This window comes from Lichenostomus cassidix, chromosome 2 (assembly GCF_008360975.1).
Source record: "Lichenostomus cassidix isolate B80296 chromosome 2, HeHo_3.0, whole genome shotgun sequence".
In the NCBI taxonomy this organism is placed as follows: domain Eukaryota; kingdom Metazoa; phylum Chordata; class Aves; order Passeriformes; family Meliphagidae; genus Lichenostomus; species Lichenostomus cassidix.
The window spans coordinates 40,802,129-40,818,751 of NC_139482.1; the positions used below are offsets into that span (position 1 = coordinate 40,802,129).

Below are 16,623 nucleotides of genomic sequence, written 5' to 3' on the forward strand. Positions count from 1 at the left end.
TGAGCTTAGAAAGGTTTTTGACATCATCTCAAGAGATACTTTAGTTCACAAACTAGGGAAATGTCTGAATTCAAGCACAGAGTGAACACTGGTTTGAAAGATATAATAGTTAGTATGTAGATCCCTAGGCAGCATTTGAATATGGTTCTACAGTGCCTCTAATTCCTGTCCAATCTGTTAAGTAAAAGCCTAAGTGATGGACAAAAATATCTGCTTATTAAATCTACAAACTGTATCATGCTGTGAGAATCTGCAAGTATGCTGCAGGACAGACAGACTGACAATTTAAATTGATCTTGGCAGACTGAATAAATATTTTGATAAAACATTATCCACTTTAGTGGAAACACTTACTAAGGACTAATTAAATGTACAGATATCTAATGGGGAAAAGCCACTTAAAACAGTTGGCCAAAGAAGCTCTAGCGCTCAGGGTGGATCACAAACCTAGTAAGAATGTGTCTTGCTGTTACAGAAGAAGGGCAACATCAAGCTGTGATGGATAAACAGCAGTAGCAGACTGACAGAGTTCAAGAAGTTTCTGGACAACACTCTCAGGCAAATTTTGTGACGCTTGGGGTGTCCTGCACAGGGCCAGGAATTGGATTTGATGATACTGATGGGTCCCTTCCACCTCAGCTTATTCCATGATTCTGTGATAAAAGCAAGCCTGGAAACTGAGCATTCTGAGGCCATAAAACTTAAAAGAGGCTTGTATGCTCCTGAACTCTATTTTTTACCTTGGTAAAAAGCAAGGGTAAAGAATTAGTGCTCAGCTGAGTGGCTCAGAATCAGGGAAGTGAATTTTTATGTTGCCCTGAGTTCTCCATTGTTCATCTCAGATGCCTCAAACATGCCAGTGTCACCATGAGTTATACAGCATGGAAACACATTCCAGGTGCTATTTAGGCAACAGTTAAAAATAAAGAATCACAGGTCTGCATATATTTCCATTATGTCCATTGAAATCAAATGTTTTCACAGGAGACTGCCTAAATCAAAGCAACATTTTTCTGACAAGTCATTTTTGTGAGCAAAATTCCAAGATCTTACTCTTCCAGTTCCCTCCTCTGCCACATGTGAGAGGTCAAGCAGTGCTCTTCAGAAGAGACACAATATGATTACCAGAGGACACACCAGTAGATGGAGCACATGACTGCAGTGCTGTGCTTTGGCTCTGTGGCAACAATTAATATTTTCACTGTTCACTGCTCACAGCTTGAAGTACAACAGAGCTGGACCAGCCTCTGAGCCTGCTGCCCAGCTAGGGTTTCCTTGCTGCTGTGCTCCAGATGAGAGGCTAGGTCTGCTTTGATGGCCACTGAATTTCCTGGTTGGGTGACTTTATTTACATGTCATAGCTCATTTACTGATTTTTATGCCATCATTATACTTACCTTCATAATTTTCTGCTTTGCAAGTGTTTTGTTTGTCCTACCTTAAACAAAAAAATTCCTTCTGCTTTTTGCATGTCCCCAAAGAATTTGCACTTTGTTTGACTGAGTATCCCCTGCCACACACTTAAAAATCACCTAGTTGTCCATGCATGTCAAACTCTAAAATTTCTAACATACCTTCATCTGCAAATATCATGAACATATATCTGATCTTTCTGGAAGGGTTAGTGATGACAGTGTGATGTTAGATTAGCTCAGGATCAATACCAAAGTATCATCCTGTTCCCATTACTCATTTTCATCTTTCACTTTCCTGTCAATTTTACATTTTCAGTCCTTCTTCCCATCTTATGTAGGTTTTCCCAAATGGTACAACAACAAATACTTTAAGAGACCAGTCTAGAAAAATCAGGTTTTTATTCCCATAAAGCCCTCTGGCTAGTCTAGTAGTATCTCCCTCTGCTAAGCCCGTATTAGAGTATGTCCCATTTTTCACTCACTGCTGTCTCCTATTAGTGACTCCTTTAACAATTTTTCTAAAGCTACAGTACAAGTTTTCACAAAAATAGAAGCTTTAAGTTCTTTGTGTATCATTCATCTGTAAAGGAGGACAAGTAACATTTCTCTCTCACACTCTGTCTTATTCAGCTTCCCAAGGCCAAAGTGGTCTCCCATGTGAAGTCTTGATTTTGGTTTTACCATAGCTCATCATCTGAGGATCTGGACAAATCTGTTACCAGAAAAAGGAAGGAGAAACATCACATCAAGATAACCTGAGCACTACTTTTGCTTCAACTTTCAATCTTACCCCTTATGTTACTCTGACATTTTTCCTATAGCTCCAAATACTGAAAATATCCCTCTGAAAAAAAATTTACAGGCATGAGAGAGCACACAGAAACAGAAAAAATAAAAATCCATATCACCTGGCATGAAAAGAAAGGATGGACAAAACTGCCAGTGTCAGTGCCTGACAGATTTAAGGAGTCACTTTCCAAAATGACAAGCTGGATGAGAGTTTCTTGGAAGAACTGTGTTGTACAGAAGACGATATAGACTGCACAGTCACAAAGACAAATGTTATTTTCCACAGGCCTGTGCTATTTGATGGCAAGGGCTTTCATCATACTTTCCATTTTCAAATAGCTTTTTCCGAGTTACAGGAAAGAAATTTCATCAAAACAGAGCATCTGTGTTTGACTGAATTATTAAGAGTCCATATATTTCACTTTCTATTATTTGCCTTCGTCCTTGATAAAATAAAGATTTTGCTAGTTTTCTTTAATGAATTTTAAAAATGTGATCAATTGTTCCTTAGCTGTACATGAGCTACCAAGGCTGAAAAGGATCCTCTTTTGAAAGATTACCCCTTCAAAGTCACCTTTCTTATTGAGATCGCTTTAAAACAAACTTTATCCTGATACACACAAAAATTGTTGATGGACTTCAAAGTGTCCAGCCTCCTCGAAGGGCTTCTCTAGGATAGTGGATGGGCCATGGAATGCTGGGGCACATTGCTGCACTGCCAGGGCACATACAAGTTCTTTGATGACTCCGTGACTGGAGCAGCCTCCCTGCTCCCCTCCTGCAGCACAGCCACACAGCACATTCCTGAACAGCACACATAGCAGAGGTTAATCGTTCACACAACCATTGTTTCCTTCTGTGGGTTTGCCTTGAAACCTTTGACATTCTCTTTATTGTACCTCTTGCAGTGCAAATTTCCTTGTTTTGTTTTGTTTCTCAAAGTAATTTTTTGGTTGATTATTGTGCAGTTACAGAATTAGAGTAATAACATCTAATTGTACATCTGAAGCAAAAACATGTAATTGTGGGAGACTAGATTCAATTTAAAGAAAGAAAACCCCTCCACCAGGGTTTCTTGTGGTGTACACAGCGCATTTGCCAGGCAGTGCTGCTTTGATTGCATCTAACCTGCAATTAGTGTGAGCAATTAAGACTAAATTAACGTGTGCAATTGCATTATTTCAGGATTTAACAGTAGCAATATTTAGCGGTTACTGCACTAGACACAGTGCTCATAAGCTCAAATAATTATCAGCATTTACACCACAGAGAGGAGGACAGGAGTGAGTGGACCTTACCTACAACAACTGATTTCCAACAAGTGATTTTCCATACTTCGCTCAGCCACTGAAAAACCATGGAAGTAGCCAACAGGGAAGAGAGACTGAGCAGATTTGGCACTGTTAAAATATGGGACTTAAATGCTACTTTCAGCTTACTTTTGGCTTGCCACAGAGCTCACGTGTGACCTAATAGAAGAGAACAGACTTAACATTTAGTGATTCTGAATTATTCTTCTCTGCCTTCAGCATTTCATATCAGTTTTGTAAGCCCTATCATGATACCCAGAGGTTTAAAAATAAAAATTATTTGAGCATGAATTATTGCTGTGGTCTGTGTGCATGAGGAAGCCTCAGGCACATAACATACCCTTACCTGGCATTCTGGGAATGCAACTCTACCACTCCTACTAGGCTTTTCTTAAAGGACTTTGCTTGTCCTTTAAGGAAAGGTCAAATGATATTTGAAAAGTATCTTAATGCATCGTTGAAAGATACAAATGAAAATACATTTCAATTCAGTCTCACAAAAAGAAAGATAAATCTGAATCTCTAGGCACAAACCTCAAACAGATAAACAGAAATGTTCAGTGCCAAACTGGTGTTGAAATGAGAGATCCCAGTGATAAGACTCAGGGGCCAATCTAGCAACGGTTTCCTGTTAAATCAGTGGGAGTTAGAAGCACTAAAATCATATGTAATCAGACTCTGATGATTAGTGTTAATTTATCATAGAAGTCCTGAGACAGGGACTGCTGGCTCTAGGCATAATGATTTATGTGAGTGATTTTGCACATGGACCCATCATAAAATGCTCAAATTATTCACATGACCCAGCCATGCAACTAAGAGCAAAATCTGCCTCCATATCCTTTCTGTCTAAATATTTCTTTCCTTTTCTATTGAAAAAATTATTGGTAGTAGACACAAGAAATTACAGACAACAAATGGATCAGCTTCTACTCTGATTTATGCATGTACCTCACTACTTCCAGAACTTGGTTTAGCATCCTGAGAGATGGAGCTTGCCAGTAACTAGGACAGGGAGCTCATGGGCCAATCTCAACTAGCTAGGATAGCAAAAAAATATTAAAAATTAAATGCCTTTCTACACAGACAATTTAGCTTCTGCATTTGAAAATGGAAGTAAAATGGATCATGACAAGTTTTCATCAAAAACATTTATTAAAGATTATATGAGCATAGCACACAGATAAACCACATCCTGAAGCAGGGTTAAACTTGGTTTCACATTTTAAAGCTGAAGTGCTATCTATTTGGAGTGCTTAGAGGTACCTTCTATATTTGTATATGCAGTTTTAGATTGACAAATGACAAACAGAGCCTGTATATATAAGGATGTAATTTACTTCACTTTTTATTAAAATCACCAGCTACAAAATAGACGGTTTGTACATACTAGTCTAAATAATCAACTATGAGAAAATTGCATTAGTCCTGAAATGAAACCATTGTATTGTGCACCTGGAACATGGTAAGGGGTCAGAAACAATGGAAAATATATGGAGACTGGAAAAGGTACCCACATCACACTGGAAGGTTAGCCCATAACTTCAAATAAATCAGTGCACATGTTGATCAGAGACCTATTTTCTGCAAATAAGAAAAAAGTTCCAGTTTGCTCTCATTTAAAAATAATACAGCCACTACTGTGACAGAAAGGAACTGTGTTACTTTCAGTCTGGCATGTGCAGTAAGTGTCACAGAGTCTGGAAACAGAGAAAGGCACTAAGAACATGAAGAGAAACAAGACAGTAACACTTTTTTGATCGTGGTGGTGTCACAAAAACCATGGACCATATTCTTAGCTGATGAAAGGTGTCATAGCTTCTCCATGGATCAAAAATCAAGTACTCACCAAGAATCTGGACCATAAACACAACATCCTGACACTTTATTCTGTCTTTCCCTTCAAGGTCAAAAAAAGAGAAGGAGAAGGGATAACAGTCCTGTCTAACTCAAGAAGCAACAGCAAAGTCATCCTCTCTATGCAGCATTCCTTGTACACTCTGCACTCCATCCAGAGTGACTGGGAGGCAAAATAAGCCTGATAGGCCCTGAATTTAGTTAAAGGCTTTGCAAGATCAGGATAGCTGGGATAGCCAGAAGCACAAGGCAATAAATGATGGAGTGATTTGTGGGTATTAAAGGGCAAAATCCAGGGGCCACCTTGTGATATTCAGTTTCATATTACTCTCAGCACGGGTTTGGCTCAATGTCCAGCGGATCACTATGATAGCACAAGTATATTCACTTCCAGGACACTGGTAAAGGCAGCTGTCAGGTGCTGCAGGGTGACTCTTGCTCTTAACTACTGCTCTGACACTGTGACCGTCTTGGTTATCATGACCTTGTTAAGCTTCCCACACCATTCATTCTGGAGATTGGAAGCAGGAAGTCCATGCAATGTTGGATCCTAGTACAGTGCAGGAAACGAAAACAAGGAAGCATTGTGTTTAAAATCAGCTTTCAGGAGGACAGAAAACATTATAGCAGAAAGGTTTATATTGGTCAGTGCTACCTCAAACATAGAATAAGGAACAAACAGCTATTTCCATTAGTTTGCTGCAACAATATCATCACAAGAAATACATTTCCATCTTTATAAAATGGATCATTTTTCTGGACTAAAAAACTGATGAAAAGTATAGTCTAATTCTTAACACAAAGTACAGACCTTAATTTTGTAACTTAAGATTAACAAAAATGTTCAAACGGTTCATATCCTAAAATGACAGGAAGACCTTCTCTGATCACTACTACTGTAATTTCAGACAAAATTACAAATTTTACACTGAGTAATCTCAAATCTGTAGGAAAGTACAAACAAACAATGACAAAAAAGCAATTTTGCTATATTATTAAGTCACCATGCATAAAAAATATGTATCTTCTATGTAAATATATTTTTTTCTCTGTTAAAATTTTAAAGTGCATCTAAAAGCTTCTAAATAAATCTTTACACTTTAAAAAGAGATGAAGGTGAACAGAAGTTCAGAAGTGATAGATAACTCCTGTTAACAAAGAGGTAAGAAGTTCTAAATGTTATTCCAATATTTTCAGCTCTCCTAAAGTGGTGGTGGTACTTTGGGTGGGCAACACTGGCAAACACTGACTGGACCCAATGCCTGTGTTTCATGGAATCACAAAATCCCATGGGTTGGAAGGGACCTTAAAAGGCCATCTGGTTCAACCTGCTCACAGTGGAGTCAATGTTGGTTACTCATGGCTTTGTCCTGGGCAATCCACATAGGCAGGGGCCTTGAACTCGTCACATAAGTTCACAATTTCCAGTCTTATCATTTTAATTACCAACCAAACTAAAATATTGACAGAGTAGATAGAGTATTAATTAGCATCTTAAGGCTCACTGACAAATCCACTCCTAAACACAACTTCAGAGGAGTTTTGCCTGCATGCATAAGTGAGCAGTTTGAGCTACACTGTGCTCAGGTACCCAGTAAACAGCTGCCTTTCCTGGGACATAGACACCATTTTCAGAAGCGCTCCCTTCTTGAGGAAACACTTCCCAGAATGGCAGCAATGGTGCTGGAAGCACCAGCCTGCCCCCCGCCCCCATCAGCTAATACTTTCCTGTGAAGGGATGTTCTACCTGCAGAGTTCTCCACACCAATCTGTAAAAGGACAGTTTCCAAACTATTTGTCAAGCTTTTTACTACCTTTCACAAAATAGCACCAGAATGCTGCTGCCACTCTCTCTCCATAAGTATCACACATGAGCAGCACCTGATGCTGTGGAGCTACAGCTACAAGTCCTTAGCAAGAAGTTCGATTTCATCCAGCAGGAAGTCCATGTCCTCTCGGCTAACCTGCGGGCTGATAACCACCTGGCGGAAGAAGTTGACTTTGCCCCGGTGAGGCTGGTACCCAAGCATCATGCTGCCCTTCTTCATCATCCTCTCCTTAATTATAGGAGCAACCTGAAAATGGAGACAAAAAAAAAAAGGTTGATGTCACACTCAGAAATAGAGCATGTTTGGGCAGGAAGTGTATTTTGACTTCAAAAGTTTTTCTCATGTGTCTGAGTTTTGCACCCCTTGCCTGTCTTCCCCACTGCCTGCCCCAAGCAAGGCAAAGCTCAGACCTGCAGGTTTATAGCACTGAGACCCTTGGGTTCTGTAGTTCCTGAAAGAACTGGAGCAAGATTTAAACCCTGCTGTTATTGCCATCCTGCTGTGACATGGGAAAGGCTGGGTTAAGGTCCCTAGCCTTCCTGATTCAGATCAAAGGTTTGAACTCAGGAAGAACATCAGCTGCAGCTGGTTAAAGGCAGGGTTTGTCTCCTTGTGCTAACTGGGCTATGCATGACTTCTTGGCCTTGATGACCCTTCTGCCCCCACATCTGAAAAGCAGCTGTCCCTAGAGGACATTCTGCATTGAACCCCTATGAAACTCAAGTTGCCAAAAAAGTCAGTGTGATGCAATATTAAAGGACAAGGTCTGATCCTGGAGCTTAAGATTTCCATCTCTAAGATTTAAGGCATGAGAAGCCTTTGGCTACACCTGTCTTGTGTTGCATGGGATAAAACCCCATAGGCGTCTCACCACAGAAAAAAAACACAAGTGAGATTGGCAGAGTCAGGTCCTTATAGCAAAGCATTTGATCTCATCCCAGCAGGGCTGTTAATTTTGGCCAATTAATCTTGTGCATAGCTCTAAGCATGTGAGTGGTTCTGCATTGTCATGCTTGAAAGAGGTCATAAGCTTAAATGCATTGCTGGACTATTCCTTGGAAGGCAGAATTAAGTATTTTGACATGAGTAGTACTTTTTAAAAGGTCTTGCATTTTAATGTCTTAGTAATAACACTAAGGTATTTCAGAATAGTGTGTTCCTTTTCTTCTTTTTGTGATGGTTTGACTTTGAACTGAGAAAATAGGTGTGTGATCTAACCTTGGTTTCTGCATTAATTTATTTCAGCTCTAAAACTTTGTGCCACATACTATTGCCTGGTTTGCAAAAGAAAAATGATGATGCCAACCTTACCTTAATAATTTTATTTTTACGTTGCATATTTCAGTAGCCTTTTTTGCTTAGATAGAAACAGGGTTCTCAACACTAACAGCCTGGCTTTACTGTGTTTCTTTAGTGGCCAAGTGCCCTGAGAACGGGTCACAGCAGCAGAGAAGCAGCTGCCATTTCCTCAGAACAGTGTCCCAGCAGCACAGATGGGAACTACAGCTAGTTACTTCTAAATGTATTAATCTAGTTTGTTTTTGGGAGTAGCGTGAAAATTAATAACAAATTTAATTTAACTAATTTCTTTAAAAAATGAAATAAAATACTCTCCACTTCAGACCAAACACTCCAAATTGCACCCATATCAGCTGTGGTCTGAAATCACCTTGACACTGTAACATCATGCCCCAGAGGTGTTATGCTGGGCACCATGTACACACAGAAAAGAAAAATTCCTCCACCTCTGTACTTGACAGAGCCCCCAAGTGACTTCTGCTCATGGAATAAAGACACTACAAGTGCAAGGGGAGAAGTGAATTCTTCTTAATACACTTTCTCAGGCTCTTCTTTGAGATTCAAATCCCTATGGCAACTTTTAGCCTTTATTGATGTTCCATCAGAGTTATTTCATCTTTTGTATCACACTATTGATTCTCTTCATCCCAACACCTGGCACTCCATAATCCATCATCCCAAAATGTGCAGTAGCACAAATGGAGGCCATGAAAGAAAAACATTTACAGCTTCAGTAATTTGAGGACTGTAAATATACTGCATTTAAGTACATCTTCTCTCATGGAAAGGAAAAGTAGAAAAACCTCACTGTCACCATCTCATTTATCATCTCATTCATCCTCAATGCTAATGAAGCTGTCCTCTTAATTTGAAGTGTGTCCATCCCTTCTTGAAGGCAAAACTAACACTCCCTACATAAAGAAATTAAACCAAATACAAAAGTGCTTTATAAGTTTTTGACAGGATTAGTTTCAGAAAGATTTTCCATCAAGTATTTTGCAAGTTCTATTTGCTAAAGTGGTGCAGTCAGTGTAGCGAAAGTATCAGGGATCCTATACACAGAAAACAGTAAGGAACAGAATCTGTGTTCAAATGCTTGAATACATGTCTCACAAAAGAGCCATTACATGACACCTGCATGCTAAGGACTTGAGTGGCACTGGGTATGACTGCTAACAGGAGGGAAAGGCAGCTACCACTTTGCAGCAGAAAAATTAGACCTATAAGAAACTAATTGCCTAGTGAGGAGTTCAAGAAGTTTAATTCCCACCAAAGTAAATGAGACCTCAGGATGCTCAAATATCAGAAAGAGCTGCACAGCCCCATTCAGGATAGGCTCCTCGGAAAGCAATTTAGTGAGAGTGAGATTGCTTCACCAGTTCAATTATTTTCCTACAGAATTTAGTTCAAGTTGTAAATCTAATTCTTTATGTGACCCATCCTTGGTGCAGTCTCAGAATTTTAAGTGTAATATATCCTAAACCTGAAGTTTTCTTCTCTTTGCCCCCTTCACTCTTCCTTCTCACTGTTAGCCTTCCCTGCCAATCCATCCTGAAGATTATTGTTTCAAACACTCACTACAGCTACATAAAAACTATCAGACAGGTCCTTCTTCCACCTAGGAATTTGAGGAGGAGGTGCTGCGTGTGCAAGGATGTTCTGCAGCAGAGCTTCCCACACTGCACTGTGCAGCCAGAGCCCAGGGAACTGCTTTTCCTAAGGACTGAAGGGTACATCAGAGTCTGCCTTGCAGACCCACACAGAGCCTGTAACAGCTCCTACTACCCTTACTAATAATAGCAGAGCTTTTTAAAATAGACCAAAAATTGCAGAGTAGTTTAGCTCCTTCTCTACCTACTTGAGTGACAGGGTAATCTCTTCTCCAGCTCTCAGCCAGCACTTAGCCACACCAAAAACAACAGAAGATTTTAGCCCTACATTTTAAGCTATTTCTATCAAGAGTCCACACCACACCTGATCCTCACATATATTTACATGGAGGATGTCAATGCTCCTTCCCAGCACATATATCCACAGAGCAGGATGATGAGTAGCTAGGACCAGCTTAGACACTACAGCTGAAGCATCTCGTGCACCAGGGGGATCAGAAGAGCAACAGCCTTCTCTCTCCATTTCTCAAGTATCCTTGAGAAAAATGATTCTGCACAGTCATACCACAGGGCAACACTGATGCCTTTAAACCACTGTGTCCTACTAATTGACTCATCAATGAAATTTAATCCAAATTTCTCCAACGCATTAAGGATTTCCATCAGGGTCAGGCTGTAACAGCATAACAGACTTCAGGAACCACCATTAGAGACTAACTCAACAAAAGGATTGAGCACATTCTTGGCAGGAGAATCCCTCACCTAGCATCTCCAAGAGCTAGTTGCCAAGTTTGGACAATAAAAATCTTTTCAGAGGACTTGATGAAACACCTATTTGAGATAATTTCTTCCTCTTCCAACTAGCAAGGCTTTCAAAACCATTCTCACAGTGGCCAAGCTATGAAAGCCTGGCTCTTAGGCCAAGAACAACCTTCTAGCACACAAGTTTCTTGTGCAAAGGGAAACCTCCAGAGCAGCTCTGTTAAATAGGTAATGTTCTCACTCCATTAGTCATGGCACAGCACTATGCTTTGGAATTCATTCACCATTAGCTGCCTCTTGTTGAACAGTATGGACATTTTTAAGAAGAATTGGTTTGTAAATTTTATTCTAATAACAAAACAAAAAAGAGAATCTGCAATGAGATAACCAAGTGCTTAACTTTTTCAAATTACATGATCTCATTGAATTCTCAAATACATACCCCACTATCACCAGCTGGCAGTTCAAGTGGTACATTTAGTCCAAAATAGCAGATATCTTCCTGTGCGAAGGAACAATCTGGCTCCTTTGTTCACTCATGGTAAATGCACTGAGCCCTCAGCCCTAACTGCACTGACACTGGATAGTCAAATGGATATGGATAGTCAAATTTTTGTCCTAAAGAGAAGCAGAATCTCCCAACCAATACACAACCTTGTTCTTTTTTGCTGAAATAAAAAAAAAATCAGCTTCTACTGGCTTTAATTAGCCCCTTATTTTTCTGCACTAATGCTGTCTCTGACAACTGCAATTAACAGATATGCTGAAAGTGCAAGACAGCTCAGGTTGGACAACTCCAGAGCTGATAATGGAAGACCATGTCACCCTTGATTATAAATTTCTTTCTCTATGCCCTCCTTTAATCTGTAAGTGATCTCATTTTAGACCTAATTCAGTGTTTTCAAACTGTCCCATCACAAATGATACTCCATGCTCCTGACACTGCATCTCTGTTACCTGGATGCCACCTGTACTGCCCTCACCCTCACAGACTCCAGCTGGATTTCTCTACTATACCTAGTGTTACATATCACAACAGCTCCTTCCAGACTGCAGACTAGAGGCTATAAGCTTTAAAAGCAACATTCTGTTATTTTTTTTATTTAAACACGAAGGCAAAAGGAGTGCATTACAAAAGTGCTAACAATGCTGGGTAAAAATATTCTGCTAACCAATGAGTTTATGAAAATATATTGCTTTGGTGGGGGGAAAATGTGAATTTGACAAATAGCCTAAGATAGCATCAGCCAGAAAAATAAAGAAACCAGAAAAGTCTAAACTTTTTCTAAACTTTGGAAACAAACACATTCTCAGTATTTGTTTCAAAACACTGTTTTCAATTAAAACTTAAATTCAATTGGAAATTGACTGATTTTTATTAAAGCCTGTAGAAAAGGACTGAGGAAATTGAAACTAAGAAAATTGCTTCATTTTAGCTTGCATGAAAACAACTTTCTGGTCAAAACCAAGAATTGCTTCCAGTTTCACAATTCAATGGCCAAGAGAAAAAAAATTCATCATTTGTACAACCTTAAGTATGTGGGATCAAAAGTGCTGACACAGCGTAAATAAAACATCTGTAGAATTTTTGTCTCTCAGGAAAGACAGAAAGTATGAGAAAACTCGTGGGACTGCCTGTTCTGTTGGCAAAACCTGTCTGGACATCCCATGTGAATATCTCTGAGTAGTGTGGATGAGTCTAAATGTGCTAACCCAGCAAGTACTACAAAGACAGAATGCCTACAAAAACTGGTGTTAATACTGGCAACTGCCATCAGAGACATTTTTCCAAATCTTTTGAACAGTTCTGAGGTGGCTGAGAATCTCTGCAACATAAAGCTGAAGAGCTATTCCAGCTGCTGGCAGCAGCAACTCCCAGTCACCAGACCCCCACTCTGATTTTTCTGATGTTAATTTCCAAGTTGCCATGGACTTCAACAGAAGCAGAATGCAATTATCTAAATTTCCTGCTTAAGCCTCTGCTTCAGGTGGTAGTTTGCAAACAGCCTTCAGCTTTTACTACAGAAAGCCACATTTGCAGTAAATCAATAACCTTTCTAGGGATCCATAAAAGCCAGGTGAGACAGCACTAGAAGAACAGGAGCATGTTAGCAGCTCAAACTATTTCTCTTCCTCAAATACAGCCTTGGTTAAATTTTCCAAGGTATGGAATACCACATGAGAAACTGGCTGAAGATTCATAGCTAAAAGACAAAAAAGCTGCCCTTTTGACAAAATGGAAAGATCACATTCTCATGATTTCACAGATATGGGAACCACATTTTGTGTTCTTTTCTCAATTGTTCCTTGCAATGGAAGACAAGTTTATACAGAAAAGTCCCTCTCATCTGACCACAGAAATCTATTTTGGCTCCACCAGAAAGGGCAAACTTTCATTTGAAAGCTCATGATTGTTACTAAAAGGCAACTTATTGGCTATTCAAAGCCTGACAAGTTATTCTTCCTGCTAGAAATGACCAGTTTGGATGCATGCATATTCATAAGAAAACAACTATAGCACAGCAATTGCCACAGAAAAAAAAAGTAAAATAAAACCCCAATTTATGAAGTATTCAGACACAAACTTTTACATGATGGGCTATTAATTTCAGGGGTTCTTCATAATATGGTGTATCATCTTGCTTAAATAATAGATCAGTGGCTTGAAGTACTGGACACAGGCTCAACAAATAGGACTGGTCCCAAACCCTGCCAGAGGCTGTTTGGACAAATTACTACATCTCTTTTGGGTAGTATAAGAGTTTTCTTACATAACTCTTCAGAACAATGAAGTCTGTATGTGTTCATACATTACACATTGGTGAGGGTTGGTCTCTTCTCCCAAGTAACAAGCAATAGGATAAGAGGAAATGGCCTCAAGTTGCACCAGAGTAGGTTTAGATGGAATATTTGGGAAATTTCTTCACTAAAAGTGTTGTCAAAGACTGGAAGAGTCTGCCCAGGGAAGTGGTTGAATATCCCTGAGAATATGTAAAAGCAGTGTAGATGTGGCACTTAAGGACATGGTTTAGTGATGGACTTGGCAGTGCTGGGTTAACAGTTGGACTCAATGCCCTAAAAGGCCCTTCCCAGCCTAAATGATTCCATGATTCTATGATTCTATCAATTGCAATTGGCCCTGATACAAGTGCACAGAGCATCCAAAAAGTATGATATATGTATTTTATAATTTCTGTGTCAAGTAGATCTCACAAGCACCTGCAACAACATGTCTTCTGCATTTGCCAGTGTGGCTGAAGAAGATAAGCTTGATATCAATTATACCAATCAGTATCAAGTAAGAGCAGTAGCTGACATTTTAATATCCATCATTGGATGCAATACAAATGAACAAAACACTTTCCTTGGTTGTCTGTAATCACAAAACTAGCTAAATACTATAAATATTTGGAAGTAATAGTGCTTTAATCATATTTTAACACCGAGAAAGTATATTCACCACTGTTAAATATCTTTCCTTGCTTTTTGCTGGAACATCAGTTGCTGGCTTTAAAACAGGCTTTTCCCCTCTTGGTGATAATTAAAAACAAACTCAGACCATTCGTCAGCTGTCACACCAACCAGGACAATCGAAATACCAAATATTTGCACACCAAATCACAGCTTTGTTCCTGCAGCCAAGGCACTCTGCAAAACCCAAACATGTTTTTCTTTTGTCTAGAATTTGTTCTGGGCCCACATCCCTAAACCACTAATAAATTATTGCCTTACACTATTGCGCCAGTGCTCCCCTTGTGCCACACCAGGCAACAAAAGCAGAAATAAGCGCATTTGTCAAAATAGCAGTAACCACTTCCACATTCTTGGGAGCAGCTAACGTATCAAAGGAGAACAGACGCTGCTGCATTTTTGTCCCAATATCAGCATTCTCTGTGCACCTTCAACTCACATTCAGGGCTGCACAGTACATCCACACTATAATATATTACACATCACCTTCCCATCCACTGCTTTTTGCCAGCAGACACATTAATGAACCCAACAAATCACTGAAAATGACCTGAATAATAGGAGATGGTGGGCTGGCTTCAGATTTTGATTGTCTTAAATGTCTTCTTTAGGCTGGTCATTTATGCAAGAGAAAATAGCCTTCAGACAAAAGCTTTCACACTAATGGCATTGACCTCTGAAAAGGAGGAGCCAGGACAGACAGACCCCAGATCAGAATCAGGACTAGAACAAATTTGTGGGTGTTTTTTCTTACAGCTAAAAAGTACAATGATGAACAACACGGCTTTCCAGGTGCACAATCCCATGTCTGTTTCTCTCTGAGCACACGTGGCTTTTCAAGACAAATCACATGGCATTCTCACTATTTTTCTGTCATTTTTGTGACAGAAAAATTGTCACAATTATCAAGATCTTTGCTTTACCAAGATCTTATTAACAAGTCCTGTAGAAAGTGCAGGCATTAAGAAAACTCCAGAAGCTAGCACAAAACACTATGATTTCAGCATTCTGATCTGTTTAAAAAAGACTTGAATACTACTGGTTTTATAAAGGTAATTATTTTTAAAGCTTTGATAACATACACAAGGTTCTTCTGTGCACCATTTTATTAAGTTCCCATTTTAGTGACTAGGGTTTCCAGTCTTTCAACACTGCCAAAGCTCCCGTTCTCCATCCAGGATGAAAGGGTAGCTTGTCATCTTGAAAGCAAGAGTAACAAAAAACCCCTATCCTTTTTGGTTTGTATGCACAGGGCTGAGATTCCACTCTACTCCACTGAGGGAATAAAGAAATCACAGTGCAGTGTAAATGTCTGGGGCTGGGAGGAACACTTTACAATAGGACATGGTTGCAATACATGGCGACACAAGCTCAAAAACTTGACATGCTTCTAGTGTAGAAAAAGGAATGTCACTTCAGAAACTTGGAATGATTCCCAACTGTTAAGATCTTATTTGCTATTTGCACAAGTCAGCTTCTGGTATGAGATATCAGCACCTTCTCTATTTGCATTACAGTAAGAATTACAGCGTAGCAAAGCACATTCTTTAACCAGATTTAAAGAAAAATGGGTATTGCAACAAAACTAAATACCTTTCATGCCTTGTTTTTTTTTTTCTCCTTAAAATCACCATACTGACTTTCACAGAGGCTGCATACAATTTCTGGGGGAGCATGAGGGAATGGTGTCTACCATGATCCAAAATGCTAACACAAAAGCAAGACTGTAGTCTAATTTGATCACCCAATTTAACAAAGTAAATGATCCCATTTACTCCTCCACACAGTGAAAGAGAAGACCAATAATTTTCAGTTGTCAAAATTGTTTTTCTACCTGAGACTCCTGATATGGCTATGAAGTAAAGGCTGCTGAGCCCTCTCAAAGTCAACACAACACTTTTCCCATGTACATCTGTCCCCTGGACAATGAACACTCCAGCTCACCTTGCTCCTCTCCTCATTCCCAGTGAGCTGATTTATCTTCTTTAGTTGCTTTTTATCTTTTTTTTTAATCCCTTACTGAAACCCAGCACATGTTACAAACTTCTGTGATTAATGCAGGGAAAACCAGGAAACTGAAAGAAAAAAGCAGGATCTCTAGGGTGTCAAAATGTGCAGATTCTATTGCAGTCTGAAAGGGTGAAAAATGAAAGGAAAATAATGATTTGCACCTACGAGTATTTGCAAAATAAAGAGCCAAAATATAGGTAATGATGATTAATAACAGTCTTAGCAAAGTACAACTGGACTGCAGTCAATCCCTAGATAATTTAAGGTCAGT

General features: G+C 39.4%; 1 protein-coding gene across 2 annotated transcripts in view; it reads right to left on the reverse strand.

The window, feature by feature from the left end:
* Positions 1–6,745: 6,745 nt before the first annotated feature.
* The window catches only part of GADL1 (GAD like acidic amino acid decarboxylase 1), an 81,229-nt gene continuing 71,351 nt past the window's right edge, over positions 6,746–16,623 (reverse strand). For both annotated transcript variants that reach the window (XM_085051173.1, XM_085051172.1), the window contains exon 15: positions 6,746–7,446. In XM_085051173.1, the coding sequence (XP_084907299.1) occupies positions 7,273–7,446 (174 nt within the window). In that variant the 3' untranslated portion in view covers positions 6,746–7,272. The remainder of the gene's footprint in view (positions 7,447–16,623) is intronic.